We start from the raw sequence: 21,235 nt of genomic DNA, 5'->3' as shown, positions 1-21,235 counted from the left end.
GAAGTGGCGCTGTAGCTCAAGTGGTAGAGCGCTTGCCTTGAGCTGAAGAGCTGAGGGACAGTGCCCAGGCCCAGAGTTCAAGCCCCACGGCTGACCCAAAAAAAAAAAAAAAAAGTGGTACTTGAGGCTTCCCAACATATTTGAAAGTGAATGCTGGTATAGTAAAGAAAACTTGGCTATTACTATTTCTGGGTACTTCTACTAAAAAGGAGCTGGCATACAGTACCAAGGTTCCCTGCAGTGAGCATGTGCTATACTGGAAAACTTCCCTCCAGTCACACAGCAGGGCCTGAAGGGCTACTAAAGTTCAGGAGCTCAGGACCCCAAACATCCTGCTTTTTTCAATCACAGCAACTTTAACCAGCAGTAAAATGTACACTCGTAAGTGTACCTCTATCAATGTTAGAACTCTATAAAATTTAGCTAGAAATGGGATACAAAAATAACTTTTAATAACCATATTGAAAAATACTCATACCTATACAAGGCTTAACATGCTGAAAGCAAGCTTTAGTCAGGTCACCTAATAGGGCAAAGGAACTCTGTCGAACTTCTGGCATTTTATCCTACAAGAAAAAGAAGAAATTAACTCCAATATGACACAAAGAATAAGGTTTCAGTTAATTTTAATCTTACATGGCTTACCTGCATGCACTGATACATTAGTGTTAGAATGTTACTTCGAGCTACTAGCTGCTCAATGTTGCCTCCCAGGCCTTCAGCCAGGCCACTGAGTAAATCAAGAGCCACGATCATAAAATCTTTATCTGGAGCTTCATATTGATCTGGTTGAGCATTGTTCAGCTGAAAGAAAATTATGTTTTGCTTTTATTAAAAAATTTATTCATATTATGCCCATCTTTAGAACAATGTTAGGAAAGTAAAGATGTTCAGAAAAATACCATGGCTTGAGCAAGAGTCTTCTGTACTAGGTTTACACAACGCTGATACACGGGTTCACAGTAGGGAAGAAAGCCAGACTGTAGGGCTGTGGCAACTGAAGATAGGCACTAGAAAGAATAAATTGCACATGCTAAATTTTCTGAGTATAATTGAGATAATGAAAAATAGTCAAAACTATGCTAAAGGATTGTAGTCATTCTTTTATGAGCTTGATTTCTACTACTAAAGTTGCAGGTTTTATCTTTCCAAACCTTTCCTCTTTGGTGTCACTATTTTGTCAATCAGTAACAATCTATTGGGGAAAAAAATGTAAGTTTCTACAGTGAATTTTATCCTCAAGGATATTTTTCATGTGGTTTTTTTTTTTTGCCCCTCAAATTTAAATTAAACTGAATATATTCAGATTTTTCTAAACAATACAGTATAGCAACTATTTACATGGCACTTATATATAAAGTAAATGAAATGAGCCACAATTCTTATTTCCTTGAACACAGTTTCACTTCTCTGGCTAGGGACAATCCATGGCATAAATTGGTGATCCTTGAAATAAATAGGGAAATAAAGATAAAGTGACTGGCCTATCACTGTCAATTCAGGTAGCTTTGTTTGTTACATTTCATGTAAATAATATTTTTGCTTAAAATAGCAACTAGACATTATAAGCAGAGGACAGTAAAATCACATAATACAATCCTTTATGTACTTTTTAAGAAACTACATACATAGTATACCTTTTCTACTTAACAGTTTTTCTTAGCATAGATGTGTCTGAAAATAAGCCGTAACTACTTATTCAATATTTATTTATTTATTTTTTAAATTTTCTTTTATTTTATTTGTGAACATACTGTACAGAGGGGTTACAATTGCATGGGCAGGATAATGCGTACATTTCTTACCAAGCATTGCAGCCTCCTCCTTTGTTTACCCTTCCCATCCCTTCCCAGCCTCCCCCCTCCCCTTATTCAATATTTAAAAAGAAAGGTTTCTGAATATAGACTTAATTATTATTATATATACCCATTTTGGAATAGAAGACATGTTTTTGACAAAATATGCACCAGCTTAAGTAAGTATCAGTAGATTACAATACCTCAAGTAAAGGGAAAAGATCTTTATCTTCATCCTTTAACATGTTCCATTTCTGGATGAGTGGAGGCATTAGCATCTGAATATATTCCTATTTACAATGGTGAGAAACAAAATTCAAGTATAAAGAAGTTAATTTTAAATCTAAGAAAACTAAAACCCATTTACAACAGTTGTAGAAAAGTCTTTTAAAGAAAGCATAGAAAGACCCATTCTTCGGCTGGGAAGGTGGCTCAGTGGTAGAGCGCTTGCCTTGCATGCTCAAGGCCCTGGGTTCGATTCCTCAGCACCACATAAGAAAAAAGAAAAAAGCCGGAAGTGGCGCTGTGGCTCAAGTGGTAGAGCACTAGCCTTGAGCTGAAGAGCTGAGGGACAGCGTCCAGGCCCAGAGTTCAGGCCCCACAACCGGACCCCCAAAAAAAACAAAACAAGAAAGACCCATTCTTTGCTTTTCAGTCCCTTCTAAAATTTCCCTGTCCTGAGGTGGAAGCCTGGCTCAAGTGGTAAAGTGCCCATCTAGCAAGTGCAAAGTCCTTAGTACCATCAAAAATAAGTAAAAACTGCTGTGTCTACCTTTAGTTTATATGACCTAGCCAGGTAGCAGTGGCTCACACCTGTAATCCTAGTTACTCAAGAAGCTGAGATCTAAGGTCTGAGGTTTGAAAGCAGCCTGCATACACACACTTGAGACTCTTACTGCTGGATGCTGAAATGTGGTTCAAGTGGTGGAGTGCCAGACTTGAGTGAAAAAGTTAGGAAAAGTGCCAATTCCTGAGTTCAAGTCCTAATACAGAAATAAATACAACAATCTACATGACCTTTGTTTTAAAGTCATTTGATATTTTTTGAAACTATGTCACTACATCAAAATGTACTACTTGTTAAAAAACAATAAAAGAATATCTGTAAGTTTTTTTTTTAATTTTATTTATTTTTTGGGTCTGGTCGTGGGCCTGAACTCTGGGTCTGGGCGCTGTCCCTCAGCTCTTCAGCTCAAGGCTAGTGCTCTACCACTTGAGCCACAGCACCACTTCCCGCTTTTTTTCCCCTGCTTATGTGGTGCTGAGGAATTGAACCCAGGGCTTCATGCATGCAAGGCAAGAGCTCTACCACTGAGTCACCTTCCCAGTCCCCCCTCTGTAAGTTTTATTCTCCAGTGACAGATTTTCTTTTTGTTATATGTAAAATGGCTGTAAAAATACCATGTAAAGTACATGGTATTTTAACAGAATAATCCACAAAACCAAGTACTTTAAAAACACAGCCTATCCTTCAAACAAACCTATAAACTGATACAAAATTTTAAGGATAAATACAATTTAGGACTTTTCATAGTTATATTTAAGCCATTTTTTCAGCATAAAATTGTGAATTACATTAAAATTCTAATGTCACTTATATATTTAGTGTAATTGTTTAGTGTATTTTCCCATAAATCATGGATTCTGAAGAGAAAGCAAAATGTCTAGGGGGTATTGAAAAGCTGATGTTTTTGAAATGGTAGATTCAAATGCACTTAGAATTAAGAAATCCAGAGTATAAAATCTTGTTATATGGTTTCCTCTAGTCACTTTGGGAAGTGTTGGTGAATTCACTTCAGATGCTGTTATAATTTCTAGACTAGGCATATACTTGGTGAGTATGTTGGTCCTGGGCCTTGAACTCAGGGTTTGGGTACTGTTCCCCAGCTTTTTTTCTCAAAGGTACCATTCTACTGCTTGGGTCATAGCTCTATTTCTGGATTTTTGGTGTTTATTAAGAATCTCATGAACTTTCCTGTCTACAGTTGGTTTTGAATTGCAATTCTCAGATCACAGCTTCCTAGCTAGGGTTACAGGCATGAGCTGCTGGTGCCTGGCCCATACACTTATTTTACCATTTGGGGAATATACTTGCTACTCTTATGTGAGTGTATATACATTTAATTTCAAATCCTTCTACAGGTTCAGGTAGTAATATGAAAAGACACGCAAACAGAAATACAAAAAGACTTGGCTTTAAGAATCTCAGACTTTATAACACTGCATGCAACAGCTCTAGCACCCCACCAACAGTTCTACTGAATGAGTTCTCAAAAAACGAGAGATGACAGGTTGGGAAGGTGGCTCAGTGGTAGAGTGCTTGTCTTGCATGCCTGAGGCCCTGGGTTCGATTCTTCAGCACCACATAAGCAAAAAGAAAAAAGCAGGAAGTGGCGCTGTGGCTCAAGTGGTAGAGCTCTAGCCTTGAGCTGAAGAGCTGAGGGACAGTACCCAGGTCCAGAATTCTGGCCCCAGGAGCGGACCCCCCCCCAAAAAAAAGAGAGAGAGAGAGAGACAGATGTCTCTTCATTAGTCAGTTTGCTTTTTTTTTTTTTTAATTCTTTTTTTTACTGTTATTACAAAGGTGATGTTACGTAAATAGTGTATTTCTTTTTGGAGAATGTTACCCCTTCCCTTGCTCTCTCCTAGGTTTTCCCTCCTAGCCCTACCCACAAGTTGTATAGTTCATTTTCAACATAGTGTGTGTATATATATATATATTTTTTTTTTGCTGGTCCTGGGGCTTGAACTCAGGTCCTGGGTGCTATCCCTGAGCCTCAGTGCCACTTCTGGCTTTTTCTGAGTAGTTTATCTAAGAATCTCAGGGACTTTTCTATCTGAGCTGGCTTTGAACCACGATCTTCAGATTTCAGCTCCTGAGTAGCTAGGATTACAAGCATGAGCCACAAGTGCTGGCTAAGATCTATATTTTTCGTTTTTGTAGCCATGGGGCTTGAACTCTGGGTCTATGTGCTGTCCTTAAGCTTTTCAGCTGAAGGCAAGTGCTCTACCACTTGAGCTTATGGTTTTCTGGTGGTTTGTTGGAGATAAGAGTCTCATGGACTTTCCTGCCTGTACTGCCTTTGAACTGTGATCTCAGCCTCCTGAGGAGCTAGGATTACAGGCATGAGCCATCAGCGCCCAGCTAAGATTTTAAAGTAGTAAAAATTGTTCATATTTCTTGAAGTCTTTTTTTTTTTTGGGGGGGGGGGTCCGGTTGTGGGGCCTGGGTGCTATCCCTCAGCTCTTTAGCTCAAGGCTAGCACTCTACCACTTGAGCCACAGCGCCACTTCCGTTTTTTTTTTTTCTTTTTGCTTATGTGATGCTGAGGAATCAAACCTAGGGCCTCATGTATGCAAGGCAAGCACTCTACCACTTTGAAGTCTTTTTTATTTCCACAAACATGCTTTATCTATGGTTTTTAGGTTATGCTATATACATCTTTCATAGTAGTCGTTTACAGATACTTACAGGTTTATTTAAATGATGTCCCACTGAATCTGCTAATGTTCCTATGGCATCATAGAGGATGAGCAGGTTTTTATGCTGGTATTTACTAAATGCGAAGACCAGGGTATCAAGTATATAAGCAAGGTAAGGAACAAGTTCTGTACAAGCTTCCTCTTCTAGTGTAGCAAAGGCACTAAAATTTTTTAAAGAGAGCAATATTTTATTGTTGTACAAGAGAGTTAACAGAGACCCAAAATAAGTCTATTGTTTATAGAACGTCACTTATATTTTATATCATGCCCATCTCTATGTCTCATTACTCCAGATGCTTATTTTTCCCATTTCTTATCACTCTTTTCTTTCTATCAAGCTGTTATACATGGTAAAACCTAAAACTACAATGCTATTGGCTCATCTTCTTTACTCACGGAGCAACTTTACTTGGTGGTTTATTACCTATAAGGTCAGAGTGCTGAGAAAACAGCATGTACCCATTCTTAGGGAGTTTTGTCTGTTGTAAATTATGAAACAGAATTAGACTAGCTATATTCCATTTTACTTCATACCTTCAACATGCATAAAAGGCTTTCAAAACAACAAAAACACTTTGCTGTTTAGTGTCCGAGATAATTGGGAACACATCAGATTCACGCACTCCTTAGATGTTATGTCAGGCCTCAGCACACAATCCATTTGTTACTATAAAAGTGCTATGTATGACTATTCAGACAAATAATAGTTTTGTGACTCTTCTAGTTCTTAATTTCCAGAATATGTTTATATATTTTTTTCTACCCAATTTGGCATATTCTGAAACTGACAGGCTTAAGCCAAATTAAAATCCTATCCTGAACCCTCTGTTCATTTTCTTCATACCCTTACCATAAATTACAATGGTATACACAGTTCTTCAGTATTTCTTACTAGTCATTACATTTCAAGATGACACCCTCAAATTTATTATATGCCTAACAATTAGCAGGAAATAGAAATTTTGAACTACTGAATAAACTACAGAAAACAAAGCAATCTATATCCTCCCAAAATTAAACAAATATTTAGTGCTATCAATCACCATAACTTTCTTGCTCAACTTTCTCTCACCTTATTAAAAAATTGTAACTCTTCTTGCTATTACTGCTTCAGATCCTGTAAGGTCCAACTGAAATTTATTTTCCCTCTTTTCAAAGGTTAATTATTCCCAGTAAAAAAGGCAATCAATGGTTGCTGAACAAGAGCAGAAGCCTCGATTTCAAGCCAATGGTAAAAGGTAAAGCCAGTTTGAAAAAGGGTTATAGAAAGTAGTAGGCCTTTTCAGAATAAAAACTTGCTCCAGTTGGAAAGGTAGCTCAGTGGTAGAGTGCTTGCCTTGCATGCTTTGATTTCTCAGTACCTCATAAGCAAAAAAAAGGCGGACATGGCGCTTTGGCTCAAGTGGTAGAGTGCTAGCCTTGAGCTGAAGAGCTGAGGGACAACGCCCAGGCTGAGTTCAGGCTCCATGAACAACAAAAAAACAAAACAACCAAAAAAAACAAATAACTTGCTCCAAGGAACAACTACTTGCAGTAATGAAAGCAACTATAAGTCTGATACAAAAAGGAATAGCCTCAAAACTACCCTAAAGAATGGCTTCCGGTACAAATTCTCTAAGCACCAAAATGCTTAGTAGAAAATGACAAAACACAGGTCTGTAGTACTTTCTGTGGAGCTTGTAGTGGAACTACAGACTAAGGATGTGTATTTGTTCAAACACTGTCATTCTGTTGTCTGAGATAAAAGCTAATTCTATTGTTATGTTCACTGAGCAGAAAAAGAATGAGCAGAGGAAGAATGTAAAGGCTGATGTGTAGTTAGGAGTAACACTGTAAGTTACCAAAAGCTATAAACAACTTTCCAATCAATGAAAATGTACAGAATATGCTAATGTGCAAATTACAGTTCACTCCTGAAAAACTTCATCAACAAAAGCATAGAATATTACTCATCCTTTCATAGGTGGCAAATTTTGTTAAAGAATATTTCAATAATGGCTTATTATCAACATTGTACCAGAATGGAGATTTAGTCTTTCACTGAATTACCAATTCTCATATTGAACAGTGTTATCAATTTGTCCCACCTGCAGGCAGCTTCTTGTACTCTCTTGTTGCTATCCAGGATACGTTTTAGCAATTCTGTCATTAATGGCTTCAGATAAGTATCCGGTGGCTGGCTGACTACCCAATGTGCATAGCGGCTAAGAGTCCAGCATGTTATTGAACGCACAAGAGCCTTTTTATCAGAGAGGCACTGAATAAGGTGAGGAATGAGCTCAGGTAGATATGGAATCATGCCTTGCATGCAACCTGGAAAAAGTAAAATGACAGACATCTTCCAAAGGTGCTAAATATAGCTAAAACACAACTGTTTTACTGAATACAAAAACGACATATACATCTATGAAAAATATTCAGTATATCCCCATATCTATAAATACATGAAAATAACTGGTACCAAAATTGAAGAGTATTTGAAATTAGACTTAACTGTATTCCTTTTATAGTAAGGTCAGGACACCTTCACCTTCACTATAAAATGTTCAAAAATGCCAATAAAATGCAGGATGAATAATAACCCTTTATAAAGAGCATAGTGACACTCTTGCATTGTGTTTCCTGAACTAACCAAGGGAATAAAACTATTTTCTGTCAGGGATGGTTCAGATATCAGTTATCTATTCTGATCTCTTCAAGTCTAACAAATACATCTGGCTGGGACAAGCAGCTTAATATGAGTTAAAATGGTTCATAGTAGCTGGGTGCTGGTGGTTTATGCCTGTAATCTAGCTACCCAGGTGGCTGAGATATGAGGATTGGGGTTTGAAGCCATCCTTGGCAGCAAAGGCCGTGAGACTCTCATCTCCAATTAACCACCAGAAAACAGGAAGTGGCACTGTGGCACAAGTGGTACTAGCCTTGAGTGAAAAAAACTCAGGGACAGCAGTTCAAGCTGAGTTCAAGCCCCATGACCGACAAAATAAATAATAAAATTGGTTCATGGTAGAAATTTTCCTAAGGTAGCTTTTGTATTTAGTCATCCTTTTTAAGGTTAATTAAGATGACAGTCTTGTTTATCCCATACTTGCATTATAAAAGGGAAATCAATTTAGTATTTGAATTCAGAGTGAAGATTTTGCTTGTTAAGCAATAGTTCTTTGGAGTAACTTATTGTTATTAGTCCCCATCAACAACTTTAGTATTCGAACTGGACTTACCTTCAGCAATTGCTCCTAAAACCAGGATGCCTGATTCTTTCACAACCCACTCATGGTGGAAAAGTAATTCTTTCAAAAGTGGCAAAATATGTGGCAGTAGCTCATCACGATACACATTTGCAAGAACATCTAGGGCAGCGGCAGAACATTTTCCTAAGGAAATATTTAACAATATTAATTATTTAAGAGTATCTTAAGTATAATATTCTAGCCATATTTTAATAGTTTTAGAGAAAGAATCCAGTAAGAGGTAGTTGCATGAAAAATTCTATTGATAAACATAACAAAAATTAGCAAATTGAGGGGCTGGGAAGGTGGCTCAGTGGTAGAGCACTTGCATTGCATGCATGAAGCCCTGGATTCGATTCCTCAGCACCACATAAGCAAAAGGAAAAAGCCAGAAGTGGCTCTGTGGCTCAAGTGGTAGAGTGCTAGCCTTGAGGGACAGCACCCAGGCCCAGAGTTCAGGCCCCACAACTGGACCCCCCCAAAAAAATTAGCAAATTGAGTATATACATTTTATACTCTATGTATGCCAGATTAGAATTCTTTTGCCTATATAGAAATAATAAAACAAATACTGTTCTGCTCAATTCAATGCTTCTAGGATTCCTACAGTCACAATCTTGCAGCAAAATATACACATTTCTATTTAATATTTCTATCTAGTGGTAGATCACTTAGAATCAAATACATAATTACTTAGTCATAGGCCAGGAAGTTGGCATATAAATTAGGACAAAAGTCAACATTATGAAGCATAAAATATGCTAGGGACTCAGAGATTGGAAAAATTATGGGCCAAGAGCAGCCTAGGATATAGAGACCCTACCTCAACCAATAGGGCAGGCATGGTGATACAAACATACTTGTAAATCTCAGCTGTGCAAAAGATAGGAAAATATAAGTCCCAGGCCAACCCAAGCAAAAATTGAGACCCTCGCTGGAAAGTACCTAAAGCAAAAAATGTTAAGGATGTAGTATAACACACCTAACTAGCAAACATAAGGCCTTGAGTTCAAGCCTTAGTATCATCCAGAAGAAAATATCCTTCACAGACAATAAATTAACCATGGGACTATGAATCAACCCAGACTTCATTAATGTAACAAGTCAGCAAAAATGAAAATAAAGGATTTAAACTGCCAAAATTTTTCTAGTGTGAACTAGGCATGCACAATGGCTAACTACAATTTAGTCAATGGAAAAATTCTGAAAAAAGAAAAAAAATAGTGTCCACAAGTTTCTCCACTTAGTATTTTTATGCAACAAAAGAAAATCTGTTTGCACTGATATAGAATGAAGGATATAACATACAAAAAAATCGACAGTAAATTACATATTTTCTGATTTCACTTTTGGAAACTAGGCCTCACCTCCAAATACATATGTGAAGTTTTTCATATATACAAAGAAAAAAAATTTTTTTTTGCTGGTACTGGAGCTTGAACTCTGCGCCTGGCACTGTCCTTGAGCCTCTCTGTGCTCACAGCTAGCGCTCTACCACTTGAGCCATAGCACCACTTCCCACTTTTTCTATGTATATGGCACTGAGGAATCGAACCCAGGCTTCATGCATGCTAGGCAAGCACACTACCACTGAGCCACCTTCCTAGCTCAAAGAACATATTTTTTGAAGGATATACAGATGAATGGGATATAATTATCATTCCTGCTCCTTCAAACTGAATGTGGGATATAAAGGAATATGTAATAGTAATGAAGATCTTACATTATCTTGTTGAATGAGATGAGTTCCAATAATGGATGTGCAATTAGTAGTATCTATGTTAATCTTCAGTAGGTTTTTCTTTTTGCAAGTTTCCTTACTTACTTAAGATTATAAATGTGACATGTATTCAAAGTGCCTAGTCCAGTCCCTGGCATATCAGGGAGTTGCATCAACAGACATCATTTCCCTTTTTTGGTTGATAAAAATGTCCTACAAGTGATGATAGTGAAGGTTGGCTAGCTCTGTGAATATATCAAAGCCTGACTGAATTACATACATCAATGAGTGAACAGTATAGGTATGTGAATTGTTATCATTTTTGTTTTTCAGTACTGGAGAGTGAACCTATGGCCCTTACACATGGTAGGCCAGTCTTTTTTTTCAGAATCAATTTTTTTTTAATTGTGGAAATACCGTATAGAGGGGTTATAGTTACATAAGCAAGGTAATGAGTACATTTCTTATCAAGCAGTGTTGCCTTTGTTTCCCCTTCCCATCCCTGTAGGCCAGTCTTGTATCACTTGCAAAATGTCCATAGTTTCTTACTCCTGTTCTTGTGATACTAGAGACTGTATTCAAGGCCTTCTGCTTGCTAGTAAGTGCTCTACTATTGAGCTATGTCTCTAGCCTTCATAATCCTACCAAGTGCTGGGATTACAAGTACATAACTGACCAAGAATTGTGTCTTAATAAAAAACCAAAAATAAAACAATTTATTCTATCAGAAAGGATCTTAGTATGTATATCAGACTGACCCAAAATTCACTATCTTTCTGTTTCTACTTCCTAATGCTGGGATTACAGATACATGTTACTACACTTAACCAATAAAATGATCAAAGTAGACAACTGTGCTTTTCGACATACTTAGATTCCAGTCAGAAATTGTATCATCATCATCAATTTCATCATCTTCATCATCTTCCTCTTCAATTCCATCTTCATCATGCTGTTGAGCCACAGTTCTTGATCGATGAAAACGTGGCCTTATATCTTGTTCACTATCAGGAATTGTTTCATCCTCTTCAACATCACCCTATGATTAAAAAAAAAATAGCAATCAGATGGGGAAAACAATGCACTGTGCTCATAAACTGACATGTCCAACTAAAACATTTTTGTATACCTACTTAAATAAAAAATCTGTATTGGGGCTGGGTAGGTGGCTCAGTGGTAGAGTGCTTGCCTGGCATGCATGAGGCCCTAGGTTAGATTCCTCAGCACCACATAAGCAGAAAAAACTGGAAGTGGTGCTATGGCTCAGGTGGTAGAGCACTTGCCTTAGCTGAATAGCTGAGGGACAGCGCCCAGGCCCAGAGTTCAAGCCCCATGACAAAAAAAAAAAAAAAAAAAAACCAACCCTGTATTTTATCAGAAAAACGTTTAATGACAGCCATTAAAAACTGATGAGTAAAAGAATCAGAACATTATGTGATGTGGTTACGTACAGGATTCTTTCTGAGGATGCCCTGTGCTGAAAACAGTTCCTTATGAAAAAGAGAATCTGCTATACATCTACCCTTTTCAACTGTACTATTAGCTGGGATGATCTAAGAGTACTCGAACCATATTCAGATCAGCCTATTAAAAAAGTAGTTTAAGTCACAGGAAAATAAGGAGAGCATTATTATCCCTGTCTAGAATCAATTAAGCTAGAATTTATTACCAACCAAGTTCATTATGCATTTTATAGATTATGTAAAATAGGAAGCTCTTTTATGTAGGACCTATTAGAAACAAATTTGGGGGCTGGGAATGCAGCATTACAGGTAGAGTGCTTACTCTACATGCATAAAGCCCTGGGTTTGATTCCTCAGTACCACATACACAGAAAAAGCTAGAAGTGGTACTATGGCTCAAGTGGTAGAGTACAGCCTTGAGCAAAAAGCAGCTCAGGGACAGTGCTCAGTCCCTGAGTTCAAGGACTGCCCCCCCCCAAAAAAAAGTTGTTCAATTTAAAGATTTACTAAGTCACATCAATAATCCTATCTATTCACGAGGTTAGAGATCTGTGGATTACAGTTTGAGGCCAACGTAGGCAGAAATTCCAGCAGTGGAACTGTGGCTAAAGTTGTGGAGCACTAACCTTGAGCTATAAAACTCAGGGACAGCCAGGCACTGGTGGCTCACCCCTGTAATCCTAGCTACTCAGGAGACTGAGATCTGAGGATCGCCCTTCAAAGTCCTCCAAAGCCAGCCCAGGTAGGGAAGTCCCTGAGACTCTTATCTCCAATAAACTACTAGAAAACCAGAAGTGGTCTGTGGCTCAAGTGGAGAGTGCTAGCCTTGAGTTGAAGAGCACAGGGACAGCAGTCAGGCCATGAGTTCAAGACTTAGGACCGGCATCAAAACAACAAAAATAAATAAATAAAATAATTAAAGATTAATCCAAATAAGTAACATTGCTTTTTCTTACCTTAAGCAAGATAATATCTATATCTGAGTACTTCATGCCATTTACTAAAACAGGAATCAACCTATAAAGACATAAACAAAATAAAAATTTAAAGATCTCAACAGAATAATTAAGAAGTCTTAAAACCTTATATACTACTGCACTATTGAGATAAGCATGAGAAATAATGTCTTTAACCATATTTAGTAAAGCCTGCCCTCATTAAAGGAATACTAACAGGGCAAAAAAGCAGCAAGACTTAAAATTTGCTGGATAGGTTTAGGAAATATAGGCCAGCCAAATTTTCATACTCAAAATTCTTCTGGAAAGACTAATGGTAATACAATTATGTGGGATTTATAGTGCAGAGAACCATTTTTTGTAAGTTACATATATTGTATAGGAGACCCAGGTCTACTTTGCTGACTAACACAAAGTTTAATTTCAGGGAAATGGTGAGATGTCAGATTATGAGATACTGAATATTCAACAAAGATGTGGGTTAAAGACCTGAGATAGTAAGCCTCATCTATTCTTTATTTTTTACTTTTTTTTTGTCTGTTGGGGGGCTTGAACTCAGGGTCTGGGCATTGTTGCTTAAGGCTAGCACGCTACTACTTTTAGCCACAGAGCCACTTCAGGTTTTCGGGTAGTTAATCCGAGATAAGAGTCTCATGGCCTTTTCTGCCCTGGCTGGCTTTGAATCGCAATCCTCAGATCTCAGCCTCTTTAGTAGCTAGGATTACAGGCATATGTCACCAGCAGCCAGCTATTTTTTTTTTCCTTTACTTTTTTGAGAGAGAAAAAATACAGCAAGTTAAAGCTATGGCAAAGGAGTAAGAGGAAAAAAAGTGAAAAATCTATCTGATGGACTAAAGACCCTTCTTTGGAAATAAGAAAAAAACAAGACAAAAAAATCATTATGTTATCAGACCTAAAGTAGCAAAACTGCTTAGGTAGGGAAGAACCCCACAAGAAAATCTACTAAGTTTAGGCCAGATTAACCCATCTTTTTCTTTAGAAAGCAGAAGTGCTCAAAATGAATGAAAACTATGTCCAAGTGTGATAACGTTTGACAAAGTTGAGCTGGTAAATGGAATGTAAAAGCAGATCTGGAACAAAGATTGACAGAGAGTAAACAACATATATTTCTATAGCTATTAATCCCCCAAGTAGTGTAACTTTTCCTAATAGCATTCAACCACCTGTTCTAAGAAGCAAGAATAAATTCAATAATCTAGAGTAGCAATGACAGATGCAGGGTAGCTGGAAATTTAGCCAATATGGGCCATTTGGGGTTATGGCTATCTTGTTAAAGAAAGAAAAAAGAGGAAGAATGTGAGATTGAAAGACTAAAAAGAGATCAAAGGTTCTCCTCACTTAGGATGGTGGATGGGCTCACTAAAGTTTGTGAGAAGGAGGGACATGTAAAGCCAGGCAAATTAAGAATGTAAGATTAAGCTAGGAACCACTAGCTCACATCTTTCAGGTTAGCTGTTTGGGAAGCTGAGATTGGGAGAATCATGATTTGAAACAGCCTATGCCTTTAAAGAGACCCCCTTCAAAACAAATAGCAGGCATAATGGCATGTAACTGTCATTCAACTATGTGAGTAATTGCAATTGGGGAGGATCTTTCTAGGCCAGCTTGGGCAAAAAAAAGCCCAGACTCCTAATTCCAAACAAGAAGCTAGCTGTAGTGGTATACACCTGTCATCCCAGCTAAGATAACAAATTTCAAATAAGTGGATCGCAGTCCAAGTGTGGGGCTGGGCAAAAAAAACCAAGATACTATTTCAATAAGAGTGAGTGTGGCCGGGCGCTGATGGCTCATGCCTGTAATCCTAGCTACTCAGGAGGCTGAGATCTGAGGATCGCGGTTCAAAGCCAGCCCGGGCAGGAAAGACCGTGAGACTCCTATCTCCACTAAACCACCAGAAAACCGGAAGTGGCACTGTAGCTCAAGTGGTAGAGCACTCACCTTGAGCTGAAGAGCTGAGGGACAGCGCCCAGGCCCAGAGTTCAAGCCCCACGACCAAAAAAAAAAAAAAAAGAGAGTGCGCACACGTGTGCACACACACAGATGGAGACATATTTTAGAGTTAGACTATCTAACTTAGGAAAAAAAAACAAAGGAAATGAAATAGATGAGTGTGTTTTCTATGAACACATGATGGCAATCTACCATGTGCTAGACCAATTCACTAGGCAGATTATTTTTGAACAGGTTTAATTATTAAGCAACTTTCTCCTGGAGGCTCATAGAGTTTTTAGGAACAAGGGTTTTTAATACAACAAATGTGAACTGAGTGCTTAAATATTTGCTAGGTGTTTGGATAATCCATACAAACACTCTGAGCTATTAATCTATAAAAACAAGCCGTTGGGTGCTGGTGGCTCACACCTGTAATCCTAGCTACTCAGGAGCTGAGATATGAGGACTGCAGTTCAAAGTCAGCCCCAGCAGGAGATTCTTATCTCCAATTAAACACCAGAAAACTGGAAGTAGTGTTGTGGCTCAAGTGGCAGAGCACTAGCCTTGAACTGAGAGCTGAGGGACAGTGCGTAGGCTCAGAATTTAAGCCCCATGACCGACAAAAAAAAAATAAATTAAGCTTGACTTCTTTAAAAATCTCATTCCCTGATGTAAGAAAAAATAATCTTATGTGCATATAAAAGAGAAAGCACTGTTAAGATATTTAAGAACAAGGAAGCATTTATAAGTAGGAACACTTACTTGGGAAGATGTCTTATGAGTACATCTTTGCAGATTGGCTGCTCAGCCAAAGTAAGCCAAAATTCACAGGCTTCTAAAGCCACATTTTCATCTTGGTCTTGGGTTCTTTGTAGCATGTACTATAAACAGAAACCTTAATATTAATCAGTTGAAGCGATATGTACATTACTATGAACTGAATCCTACATGTATTTTAGCATGGCTTTCTACCTAGGCTTTTGGATTTTGTTGTTGTTTAAAGCTTCCTAGGTTAATTCTAAAATGTAACCAATAAGACGCTCATTCCATAAATTACTTATGCTTCTGGGCAAATGTTAATAATTGAACAATGGGCCTCAGAAATTAGGAACTCTACTATTTCTTAAAAGAATCCTTTTCTGTAACAAAACTCATGTTGTATCTTCTAATATGACTATGAAATACAGACTTTCAAAACATACACATTTAACTGTACAAATTAATCCTTTAAATTTGGAATAAGTAGCAACATTTTTGGAGATTACAACTATACTACTACATACTGTACCAGATCATGTCCTATTCCTAACACTGCTGGGGATTGCTGAATAAACAAAGAACAAATAAATAAATAAGGCTCCCCAGGTGATCTGGAAAAAGGTCAAAATTATTAAAAAGTTTGTTTAATTCCAAACTGTTTCAGTAAAACTTCAACCAATCCCATCTGACTTTTCAAAGAGAATAGGCAGGCTATCAGGGAAACCACAACTATCTCCACTGCATGGTGAAACATATCTTTGTTCTAAGAACAAAAGTTGTTATCCTCCTTCTAATACATTTTAACCACCATTCTTTAAAACTCCTCCCAGGCCACACAATACAGAACTTCACACAGGTGTGTACTATTCAAAGCACTTACAAAGCCACTTAATACTATTGACTATACTCAGTAATATGAAAAAACAAAAACAAAAAACAAAAAAAAAAAACAAGGTAAAGTTGGATATTGTCGGTAAACAATAACTGTTCTAAAGTATCTTTGAATCCTTTTTTCAAAATATGACTACATTGATCAGCATAACTAAGACAGTCAGCCTTATACTTGCTCAGCATACTTATTCAGCTGACTCTACCACTGAAACCATGCCTCTAGCCCCGCTTTTTGCTAGTTTGAGACAATGTCTCACAGACTTTATTCTGCGTGAGCTAGCACAGAACAGTGACCCTCTAAATCTCAGTCTCCTGAGTAGTTAGAATTACAGGCATGAGGCATCAGTGCCCAGTTCTCCAAATCTTAAACCTCATGAAAGAACAATAACAATAAGATAATTTATAATTTTAAGACAACCACAACTATTTTTATATTCCTCTAAATGTGTTCTATAAACACATTTTATGTTCCATATTTTTCTAGGGAGACAAAGAAAGGACGAAAACCTTTAAGCTGTATTACCTCAACAATATTGTGCATGTGAGGAAGGAGACGATCCATTCGAACTTCAAGCAACATCACAAGTGCCCGGCACACATTTTTCCGCACCTCTGGTTCTTCATCACCAGCCAGTGCAAAGAGATTCTATTGCACAGAAATAATTTTTTCAGTTCAAAAATTCAAATATATTAGAAAAAATTATACTATTTAAAGTTATATAAGTATTCTTCAAGGGAGGTTTTTTTTTTTAAATCTAAGACTATAAAACAACAAAAAAGACTAAATTGGCCTAAAATAATAGATAATAGCTACATTTTGAGGGCTGGAAGGCTGAGAAAGAGATAAATGTGGTGGGGGGGGGGCTTCTCAAGGGTTATGAGCTCCCAAGAGAAAAGGGGACCACCTAAAAAGTCTGTTTAAATTGTTTTTGAAAGGCTGTGTGCTCCCAACATAACAAAACCATGCAGCCTATTAACAATTAAAAGTGCTATGAAGACTCCTTAGGCACTTTTACAAGTGTATTTTATCAACTGAAATTTGGTTGAAACTTCTTTTCAGCTCGTCTTTTTTTTCTCCCTCCAGTACTGAAGTTTCAACTCTGGGCTCACATTTGCTTGGGTTGCTAAGGCTGATGTTCTACCATTTAAGTTATCCCTCTAACACAGCTTCCTGCTGATTGATTGAAGCTAGTCTTGTAGACTTTTCTGTCCAGCTTGGCTTCAAAGAGAAAGCCTCTAGGAATCAGCCATCTAAGTAGCTAGAAACTTGAGCCAGCAGTACCATGTGAACTTCAGATTCTTTGCTGAGTTAACTTTATCCAACTTCACCAACTTTTCATGTCTCAAAACAATATATGAGCTGGAGGATTCAATTTTTATACAGAATTTGAATAGTGAGGGGAAAAAATACCTTAATCAAGGTATTAAACAGCCAAACATGAATATCTTGTAGTCCATGTTTGTATCATGACTTAAATAAAAAAAATTAAAGAAAAAGTGCTTTTACTTTTAGCTGGCAAAAACTAAATCTGTACCATATCCAATTCTGATACTATCAAAATAACTGAACATTGATAGAAGTTATTTTACAATAAAATCATATATAGTTAAGTGTTATTTAAGCTAAAGAATACATAAAGTAAAGCTTACCTCGATAAAAGAATCAATGTGCAACATCAGAGCTTGAGTCCTACTGATGATAAACTGATTGACACATGCAACAGCATGAGACCTAGAAACAAAGTTTGAAACTTAATATATGCTCATTGTAGCTACTTGTCTACAGAAAAGTAGTGCAAATATCTATGACTTCATAAAAACATCTTGATACATACACATCTACATATATCCACTAAAAAAATGTGTCAAATCTCTGCTGATCAATAGGGAAAGAAAGAGAATGATAACTGAATGAAAAATACAAATTGTTGGGCTGGGTAGGTGGCTCAGTGGTATAGCACTTGCCTTGCATGCTCAAGGCCCTGGGTTAGATTCCTCAGCACCACATAAGCAAAAAGAAAAAAGCCGGAAGTGGCTTAAGTGGTAGAGCGCTAGCCTTGAGCTCAAGAGCTGAGGGACAGCGCCCAGGCCCAGAGTTCAGGCCCCATGACCGGACCCCCTCCTCCCCCCCAAAAAAAAAGAAAAAGAAAGAAAAAAAGAAAAATACAAATTGTTGAATAATGTTACTGCTTTTAAGAAAGTTAAAAGTAGCCCAGAACCGGTGGCCTGTAATCCTAGCTACTCAGGATGCTGAGATCTGAGGGTAATGGTTCAAAGCCAGCCCGGGCAGGAAAGACTGGTGGCTCAAGTCTGTAATCATAGCTACCTGGAAGGATTACTGAGGCCAACATGGACAAAGGTTTGTATTTTCTGGACTTCTCAATGGGAGTTGGATGAGCTGTCTTAAGCCTGTAGTTATGACAGCAAGCCTAAAATAGGGTGATATGACCTAAGCATATTCCTGGGCAGGAAGTGAGACACTAACTTGAAAATAACCAACACACGAGCTGGGAAGGTGGCCAGTGGTAGAGCGCTTGCCTTGCATGCATGAGGCCCTGAATTAGATTCCGCAGCACTACATAAGCAGAAAAAGCTGGAAGCAGAGCTGTGGCTCAAGTGGTAGAGCGCTAGTCTTAAGCTGAAAAGCTGAGGGACAGCACTCAGGCCCAGAGTTCAAGCCCCACAACCAACTCCCCCCGCCTTCAACAAAAAAAATAACCAACACAACGAAAAGGACTAGAGCTGTGTTCAATGGTAAGACACCTACTTACCAAGGGTCAGGCTATAAGTTCAAACCCCAGTATTGCAAAATATAAAGTAGATTATCCTCATACAGATTGAGTTCTCATTGTTTAATCTGCCCAGATTTTTCCTCATTGTAAAATTAATTTCAGTATTAGTTTTACAGAATAGCAATTCATCTAAAGCCTCAAAGGTCAAAGTTTCAGATCAGTCTGGGAAATACAAGGTGATCCTGCTTAAAAAAGAGAGCTATAAGTCAGGCACCAGCGGTTCACACCTATAATCCTAGCTACTCAAGAGGCTGAAATCTGAGAAATGCAGTTCAAAGCCAGCTGGACAAGAAAATCTATAGGACTCTTCTCTTCAATTAACCAGCAAAAAGTCAGAAGTAGAGATGTAGTTCAAGTGATAGAGTGCTAGACTTGAGCAAAAAAGGTCAGGGACAGTGCCTAAGCACTGAAAAGTCAGTAGAAAACAAATAAGCCAATTAAAAAAAAAAACAAGGACAAAAGACTACAAAAAGGCAATACAAACGACAAACAAATTTTCTTTTCGTGTCCCCCTCCCTTTTTTTTTTTTTGTTGAACACTGGGCCTGGGTGCTGTCCCTTAGCTCTTCAGCTCAAGGCAAGCGTTCTACCACTTTATCCACAGTGCCACGTCCGGTTTTCTGGTGGTTTATTGGAGATAAGAGTCTCATGGACTTTCTGCCCGGGCTGGCTTTGAACCGGGATCCTCAGATCTCAGCCTCCTGAGCAGCTAGGATTATAGGCATGAGCCACCAGCGCCCGGCTTTGTCCCCATATTTGAAGCTTGAACTCTGCCTCACTCTCTTGGCTTTTTCCCTCATTCTACCACTTGAGCCACACATTCACTTCTAGTTTATGCTCTTTACAGATCTGTTTAAAGATGTTTAATGCAAAGATTTCTTAGAGCAGAAAAAGAGATAAAAAAGCCAGAGAAAGAGATAGAAGGCTATATAAAGAGAAGTCAAATTATCCCTCCTAGCAGCTATGATCCTATGCTTAAAAAAGCCGAAAGAAGCCTCCTATATCTAATAAACACTTTAGCAAAGTAATAGGATACAACTCCCGCCCCCAACAGCTTTCTACATACAGAAAAAACAATTCCATTCACAATACCCTCAAAAAAAAGTAGGAATAACTTGGAGAAAAGAGTTTTGCTATGAAAACTGTAAACCACTGAAAAGAGAAACTGAAGGAGACACTAGAAGATGGAAAGACCTCTTAAGCTCATAGCTAAACAACTGAAGGGATCTGTACACACACTGCAATTCCCATCAAAACTCCAAAGTGATTCTTCATAGAAATAGAAAAATCAACCATAAACTTCATATGAAAGACAGCTAGGGCAATCCTAAGCACCAATTATACTGCTAGTTTTCCCTCATATCTGGAACATAGATTTTAAAAAGTAAAATTAGCCAGTGCTGATGGCTCTGTAATCCTTGCTACTCAGGAGGCTGAGATCAGAGGAAAGATGCTCGAAGCCAGGCCAAGCAGGAAAGAAAGGCCATTAGACTCTTATTTCCAATAAACTACCAGAAAACTTTAGGTAGAACTGTGGTTCTAAGTGGTAGAGAACTAGCCTTGAGTGAAAAAGCTCTGGGACAGTGCCCAGGCCTCCTGAGTTTAAGCAACATTAACATTAAGGTCTAATTAAATGGTGCATTTTGTTGTTGTTGTTGTTATTATGTGTTGGAACATCTAAGAGGGAAAAAAGGGGGAAAAAGATGGTGATGAGGGAGATGGTGATGTGAAGTACATTATATTCCTATATAAAAATATCTCAGCCAGTTGCAGAGTGGTAATCCTAGATACACAGGAGACTGAAGTCTGAGGATAATGGTTCAAAAGCCAGCCTGGGGCAGTAAAATCTACAACTCTTATTTCCAATTAACCAACAAAAAACCAGAAGTGGAATTATGGCTCAAGTAATAGAGCTTCATCCTGAGAATAATGCCAAGCCAAAATACTCACACTTGTAAATCCTACAGCTCCTCAGGAAGTAGAGACTGAAAGGAACTCTGGGTAAAAAGATCAAGACCCGGGCTGGGAAGGTGGCTCAGTGGTAGAGCACTTGCCTTGCATGCATGAGGCCCTGGGTTCGATTCCTCAGCACCACATAAACAAAAAGAAAAAAGCCGGAAGTGGCGCTGTGGCTCAAGTGGTAGAGTGCTAACCTTGAGCTGAAGAGCTGAGGGACAGCGCCCAGGCCCAGAG

The 21,235-nt window shown here is 38.2% G+C and overlaps 1 protein-coding gene across 1 annotated transcript in view; it reads right to left on the bottom strand.

Moving 5' to 3' along the window:
• The window catches only part of Tnpo1 (transportin 1), a 65,684-nt gene that overhangs the window by 22,477 nt on the left and 21,972 nt on the right, over window positions 1-21,235 (bottom strand). Inside the window, exons 5-16 of the mRNA XM_013025226.1 lie at window positions 17,902-17,983; window positions 16,775-16,897; window positions 15,364-15,482; window positions 12,649-12,709; window positions 11,100-11,268; window positions 8,501-8,653; window positions 7,367-7,592; window positions 5,269-5,440; window positions 2,000-2,086; window positions 903-1,010; window positions 646-804; window positions 479-566 (exon numbers count right to left, since the gene is read on the bottom strand). Coding sequence (XP_012880680.1) covers window positions 479-566; window positions 646-804; window positions 903-1,010; window positions 2,000-2,086; window positions 5,269-5,440; window positions 7,367-7,592; window positions 8,501-8,653; window positions 11,100-11,268; window positions 12,649-12,709; window positions 15,364-15,482; window positions 16,775-16,897; window positions 17,902-17,983 — 1,547 coding nt within the window. The remainder of the gene's footprint in view (window positions 1-478; window positions 567-645; window positions 805-902; window positions 1,011-1,999; window positions 2,087-5,268; window positions 5,441-7,366; window positions 7,593-8,500; window positions 8,654-11,099; window positions 11,269-12,648; window positions 12,710-15,363; window positions 15,483-16,774; window positions 16,898-17,901; window positions 17,984-21,235) is intronic.

The sequence above is a fragment of the Dipodomys ordii genome, unplaced genomic scaffold, assembly GCF_000151885.1.
Source record: "Dipodomys ordii isolate 6190 unplaced genomic scaffold, Dord_2.0 Scaffold83, whole genome shotgun sequence".
In the NCBI taxonomy this organism is placed as follows: domain Eukaryota; kingdom Metazoa; phylum Chordata; class Mammalia; order Rodentia; family Heteromyidae; genus Dipodomys; species Dipodomys ordii.
This window is presented reverse-complemented; position numbering and strand designations above follow the sequence as displayed.